This window comes from Gekko japonicus, unplaced genomic scaffold (genome assembly GCF_001447785.1).
Source record: "Gekko japonicus isolate JY-2015 unplaced genomic scaffold, Gekko_japonicus_V1.1 scaffold5007, whole genome shotgun sequence".
Taxonomy (NCBI): Eukaryota; Metazoa; Chordata; class Lepidosauria; order Squamata; family Gekkonidae; genus Gekko; species Gekko japonicus.
Genome location: NW_015171652.1, coordinates 35,856 through 42,837, shown reverse-complemented (window position 1 = coordinate 42,837; position 6,982 = coordinate 35,856). Strand labels below are relative to the sequence as shown.

The 6,982-nt window shown below is 47.5% G+C and overlaps 1 protein-coding gene across 1 annotated transcript in view; it reads right to left on the bottom strand.

Annotated features, from left to right (window-relative positions):
• The window catches only part of GCDH (glutaryl-CoA dehydrogenase), a 28,397-nt gene that overhangs the window by 20,872 nt on the left and 543 nt on the right, over positions 1 to 6,982 (bottom strand). Inside the window, exon 2 of the mRNA XM_015419989.1 lies at positions 6,278 to 6,408. Within this exon, the coding sequence (XP_015275475.1) occupies positions 6,278 to 6,408 (131 nt within the window). The remainder of the gene's footprint in view (positions 1 to 6,277; positions 6,409 to 6,982) is intronic.

Below are 6,982 nucleotides of genomic sequence, written 5' to 3'. Positions count from 1 at the left end.
AGCTTGTGACAGACCCAAGGTCACATCAGCAGGTGCAAGTGGAGGAGTGGGGAATCAAACCTGGTTCTCCCAGATTAGAGCCCACGCACTTAACCACTACACCAAACTGTACAGCGGGACTAGGACATCTTGTGATTTGGATCTGTTGCCCCCCCCATGACTGTGTTAACTTCTTTTGCCGCAGCACCATGCTTACTGCTCATATTTAGCTTCCCCCAAGATCTTAGTCACACGCACTGCTACCCACAAGTGTACCTCCCATCTGGTATGCGTGCTCCTCATTTTTCTTACCCAGATTTCTGCAGTCCTTGTGGCACAGAGCAATTCTCCGCATTCCCAAGCACCAAGGATACAGAGCATCCCTTGCCCCAGACTGAGAGTTCCTATCAATACCTTGTGGCTAAGAGCCCCCGATGGACCTCTGCTTCATATGCTTATCCAATTCCCTCTTGAAGCCGTCCATGCTTGTTAGCCACCACCCCCTCCTGTGGCAGTGAGTTCCATGTGTTCATCCCTCTTTGGGTGAAGAAGTACTTCCTTTTACTCGTTCTAACCAGACCGCTCAGCAATTTCATGGAGTGCCCACGAGTTCTTGTATTGTGAGAAAGGGAGAAAAGTACCTCTTTCTCTACCTGCTCTTTCCCATGCATAATCTTATAAACCTCAATCATGTCACCCCTCAGTCGTCGTTTCTCCAAGCTAAAGAACCCTTGTCTGTCTCCAGATTCCTTGTCTGTCTCCAGATTGCTATTCTCAGGGCAATTTCCCCTTTCTTCTCGGAAGTGCCACACTCAGGTTGCGATCACACACACTCAATAATCCACTTTCAATGCACTTTTCAACTGGATACAGTAAAAAACCCCAAACAGTTGGAAAGTGCATTGAAAGTAGACTGAAAGTGGATTATTGAATGTGTGTGATGGCAGCCTCAGTCTCTCTCTCTCCCTCTCAGCTAGAGATGTAGTTAGGAACCTATCTCTATATCTCCTCTTTCTTATCAAGTACCTAAATAAACATTTACCTACTCTTTAATCAGGTTGCACACTGTTAATTACTCTGCCGACAGTTTCAAAGATAAAAGAGTGGAGGAACAAATTGTGTACCATCTCTGGATGCCCAAGGTCATCCAGCCAGATGCAAGTGGAGGAGTGGGGAATCAAACCCAGTTCTCCCAGATTAGAGTCCGCACACTTAACGACTACACCAAACCGGCTCTTCTTTATTGCAATCACACACTGTCTTGACATTTTCATTGAGTTCCATTGAGTAATCTACTACAAGTTATCTACTACGAGTTATCTACTACGACTACAACTCACGTGACATGCTGCAGAGGAAATGTCTCTTGGGTGTGCTGCGTGTTTACACAGCAGCATCTCTGCGGAATATCTCCTACCCTGCCCTAGAACAACCAGGCAGGAGACAGCGACGATATTTCCAGTTCCTGCTCTCTTCTCGGCGCTTGCAGAGCTGAAGCTGGCCCACGTCAGGGCTTATCTTGGAAGAAAATGATCCCCTTGGCCCATCACGGGGGTATCACAACAGGAGCCGGCTGCTGGAGTCCCCCCCCCCGAGGCTTGCTGATAGAGACCTGGCACAAGCTGGTAATCTGTATCCAGGGCTTGCTCGAAAAGCTGCCAGAGAAGCTTTGGGGGAAAGCGCGGTGTTGTATCCTGTCCACCGAAAGAGCAGCCCTAGCACATAAGGCAGAGAGAAAGAAGAAGAAGAAGAAGAAGAAGAAGAAGAAGAAGAAATTGTATTTATACCCTGCCCTTTACTCAGAGTCTCACGGCGGTTTACAATCTCTGTTCCCCTCCGAAGAAATTGTATTTATACCCTGCCCTTTACTCAGAGTCTCACGGCGGTTTACAATCTCTGTTCCCCTCCCCTCAACAGACACCCTGTGTGAGGTAGGTGGGGCTGAGAGAGCTCTTTCCAGAAACTGCCCCTGAGAGAACAGCTCTGAAAGAAATTTTACTGACCCAAGGTCACACCAGCAGCTGCATGTGGAGGAGTGGGGAAATCACACCCAGTTACCCCAGATTACAGTCCACCGCTCTTAACCACTACACCAAACTGGGGGGGGGGGGGGGAAAAACAGGGAAAGCTGGAGCAGAAACCAGAAGTCCTGGAGTGCAATTCCTTCGCATGCAGCTACTGCCTCCCCCATTTTCATTTTCAAAAGCCAGCATGGCCCAACTGTTATGTACCAGTGCTGCTGAACTGACTGGGACCTTGCTCCACCTTTACGCTTAGTCACTGACTTGCTTGCTGGGGGCTGTCCCCCACCCCCGACACCATTCCTTGCTTGCAAAGGGAAGATTACCAGCCATCCTCAGTCTACTCCCATCCCGAGGCTGATTTTTTTTGGAGCATCAAGAAATGAAAACAAACGTTGGGTAGAAAATGTCATGTTTCGAAATGGGAGGTAACAGGAGGGTAAAGAATGCTGCTAAAGTATGAAAGGGGGGAAACGATCGGAAGTGCTTGTAGGTAAGGTAAGGGTGGACTGTAAACTGAATATTAGCAGTCAGTGTGATGCGGCGGCAAAAAAGGCAAATCCAGTCTTGGGTTGTATCAGAAGGGCCATGGCATTGAAATCGCAGGAGGTCGTAGCCCCTCTGTAGACCGCCTTGGTCGGGCCGCACCTGGAGTCCTGTGTGCAGTTCTGGAGGCCTCCCTTCAGAAAGGATGTGGGCAAAATCGAGAGGGTGCAGAATGAAGAGAGCGATGAGGATGATCAGGGGTCTGGAGACTGAGCCCTGCATATCTATCTATACTACACCAACAGCTGTCATCACAGCACAGAAATCACAATGCCTGGTAGCGTTAAGGTGCAAATTGGTTCTGAATGAACAGGAGAATTGCTTATTTACTTTGGTCTCGATACTCAAAACACTTGTTAAACTGCCTACTGTAGATGTTAACTTGTTTTTCCGTGTCGTTATTGTTCATATATGAAAGCTATATCCACAACTCCACATGACATTTTGTGTGCAAAGTTTTTGAAATCTGTTTATTGTAGAAAATTAATAAAAAGAATTTTAAAAAAGAAAAAAAGAAATAGGGATACAAGTTCTGTATTTTGTTTTGATAGCTCTAGGCCAGGCCAGTAATGTAGGAGGACGGACTCAGGTGAGTTTGGTAATTCCTGGCCAGTACTTTCTTTTATTTCTTTTATCACTTTGGTCCAGAACAATCTAATCTTGGGACACGCCCACCAACATTCTTGTCTGTTTCCTCTAGACATTTTAATTTTAACTATTTCTGTTTCCTGTATGAATAACCTTTGGATTCTCTGTGAGGAAAAGCTGAAGAGATTACTGAGGGGGAACATGAGAGAGGTTTATAAAGTGATGCCAGGGGTGGAGAGAGCGGGCAAGGACCAATTTCCCTCCTCCCCCCACTATTCTAGAACTGGAGGGCATCCAATGAAGCCAATGGGCAGTAGGTTCAGGGCAGACAAAAAGAAATATTCTGTTACACAGAGAGTGATTAAAATGCGGAATTCGCTGCCAGAGCACGAAGTGATGGCCACAGGAAGATACAGCTTGAAAAGGGGGTTAAAGGGATTGAAGGAGGAGAGATCGACCAGATTTTATTAAATTAAAATAAAAACAGTAGGATAAGAAACGTGGTTAAGTCAGAGCAGAACAAAGTGAGTCCAGTGGCACCTTTAAGACCAACAGTGCGTAAGCTGACACTTGGAATAAAACTTTGTTGGTCTTAAAGGTGCCACTGGAATCAAACTTTGTTCTGCTGCTTTCGGGGACTGCTCCTGAGAGGACAGCTCTGAGAGATCTTGTGACTGACCCAAGGTCACACCAGCAGCTGCATGTGGAGGAGCGGGGAACCAAACCCGGTTCTCCCAGATTAGAGTCCGCGCTCCTAACCACTACACCAAACTGGCTCTCTTTGGGGTTAGAAGGAATCACAAGAAGGAGGCTTCCCCCTCCCACCCACTCCCCGAGCAGGTTGAACTCGTGCTCTTGTTTTGCCCCCAATCCATACTGCTTCTGTGTTTTCCTCTTTTTTGTTTACTTACAAGTAAAGCCCACTGACATTTAGTTATTTATTTATCCTTGGATTTATATCCCGCCCGACCCCGAAGGCTCAAGGCGGCTGGCAAGGGCACAATGTGCCAAGATTATAACAATAAAATGCATAGTATAAAACAATAAAATCCAATAACAAACTTACAATACAAATTTACGGCGCTTTACTCCTTCATATGTTCTGGACCACCGCCTTCAGATTCCAAAAATACCTGGCAGGACCTCGCAGAGGCATCTCACGGAGTCCACAAAATGCCCCAATAAATGCACTTGTCTTTAAAGTACCACGGCACTCTGGATTTGCTACTTCATATGTTTTTGGCTGCTTCCAAACCCGGCACAATAATGTGCCTCCCCCCCAGGGCAGGAGCAAACAGGTGATGGGAAAAGGTGGGAATTATTTGGAGGAGGAGGAGGAAGAAGGAGGAGGAGGAGGAGATTGGATGTATACCCCGCCCTTCACTTGGAGTCTCAGAGTGGCTTACAAACTCCTTTCCCTCCCCCTCCCCACAACAGACATCCTGTGAGGGAGGTGGGGCTGAGAGAGCTCTTTGAGATCTGCTCCTGAGAGAACAGCTCTGAGAGAACTTGTGACTGACCCAAGGTCACCCAGCTGGTTGCATGTGGAGGAGTGGGGGAATCAAACCCGGTTCTCCCAGAGTAGAGTCCACTACGCGCTTAACCATGACACCAGACTGGCCTCGGAAACTCATGTGGATGTTCCCATTACAGGTGGAAAATTCCCATGATCCACACAGGGGAAATCCCCATGTGGAACCAGCTTTCGGTTGGTTCTTATGAATTTACAGATTGGACCCTCTTGAGCTGATCTGGTCCGTGATAGACCAAGATGGGTGCCTGTGTTTGTCTGTAGCAGGAGAAAAGAGCAAGAGTCCAGGAGCACCTGAAAGACTAACCAAATTTGTGGCAGCCGGGGAGGAGCTTTTGTGAGTCATGGCTCACTTCTTTGAATTTGTAGTAGCATCTGAAAGACTAACAAAACTTCAGATACAGCTAGAATGTGAGTCCACCTGTCCACTATCTTGGAGAGTGTTGTGATTTCAGATGTCAAATGACATTAGCAGGCCAATGACAATAGCAGGTGAATGACAATAGCGGGCATGATTGGATTAGGCATGATATGCAGAGGGGTAGTGGACTGGAGAAATCAGCATTGGTAATGGGACAGGAAAGCAAGGTCTCAATTAAGTCCAAGACAATGCCTGGAATTAATCCTCCTGGACTTAATTGAGACCTAGGTTTCCTGTCTCATTACCAATGCTGATTTCTCCATGCCTACCTACTACCCCTCTGCATATCATGGCTAATCCAATCACACCTGCTGTTGTCATTTGCCTATTAATGTAATTTGGTATCTGAAACCACTCCACTCTCCAAGATAGAAGGACAGATGGACTCATATTACAGCTATATCTGAAGAACTGAGTAGTGACTCACAAAAGCTCACCCCCTGCCACAAACTTTGTTAGTCCTTAAGGTGCTGCTGGGCTTTTGCTCTTTTCTGTTGTTGTTGTTCAGTCGCACAGTCGAGTCCGACTCTTCGCGACCCCATGGACTAGATCACGCCAGGCCTTCCAGTCTTCCGCCGTCCTCTGAAGTTGGCTCAACTTCATGTTCGTTGCATCTATGACACTGTCTAACCATCTCATCCTTTGCCGTCCCCGTCTTCTTTGACCTTCAATCTTTCCCAGCATCAGGGTCTTCTTCTCCAGTGAGTGCTCCCTTCTCATTTGGTGGCCAAAGTATTTGAGCTTCAGTTTCATTATCTGGCCTTCCAGGGAACAGTCAGGGTTGATTTCCTTTAGGATTGACTGATTTGATCTCCTGGCAGTCCAAGGGACTCTCAAGAGTCTTCTCCAGCACCATAATTCAGAAGAATCTTCTTCTTTGACCTTCAGTCTTTCCCAGCATCAGGGTCTTCTCCAGGGAGTGCTCCCTTCTCATTTGGTGGCCAAAGCATTTCAGCTTCAGCTTCAGTCTCTGGCCTTCCAGGGAACAGTCAGGGTTGGTTTCTTTTAGGATTGACTGATTTGATATCCTTGCAGTCCAAGGGACTCTTTTCTACTGGTCCACAATGAATTAAATTGGCCAAACCACCTTAAACCTAACTGTTTTCATTTCACTGGGTTGTGGGTCAGGCAAAGTTCCTAGAAGTAGATCTAATTGCAAACAATCTCTCTGTAACAACAGCAGGTACATACCTTATATCCTGTTACGAACGTCCCGTTGCTACATCCTAATTCATCCAGTGCAGGTCTCTCCCAGCCAACCAACAGAGTGCTTTTCCCAAAGGTTTTGATGATATGGACAGAAACGACGGGGGCCGGGACTCCTGAAGAATAAATGCATAGTGAACAATCTTAGCCATTCGGCTCCAAAAACAATTCGGAACCAGTGGTCTGGGAAAGACCCACTGCAAGCTCCTACTGCAATCAGAAACCATGTATTTAAAAAACGAAAAAACCTTCTGCATCTCTCTTGCCCTGATCTGAATGGCCCAGACTAGCCCGACCTTGTCAGATGAGATCTAAGGAGCTAAGCAGGCTTGGCCCCGGTTGGCACTTGGATGGGAGACCACCAAGGAATTCTGGGGTCGCTATGCAGAGGCAGGCCATGGCAAACCACCTCTGAACATCTCTTGTCCTGACCTGGACTAGCCCGCTCTCATCAGATCTCGGAAGCTAAGCAGGGTTGGCCCTGGTTGGTACTTGGAGGGGAGACCACCAAGGAAGTCCAGGGTTGCTACGCAGAGGCAGGCAAGGGCAAACCACCTCTGAACATCTCTTGTCCTGACCTGGACTAGCCCGCTCTCATCAGATCTCGGAAGCTAAGCAGGGTTGGCCCTGGTTGGTACTTGGATGGGAGGCCACCCGGGAAGTGTGAGGTCGCTATGCAGAGGCAGGCAA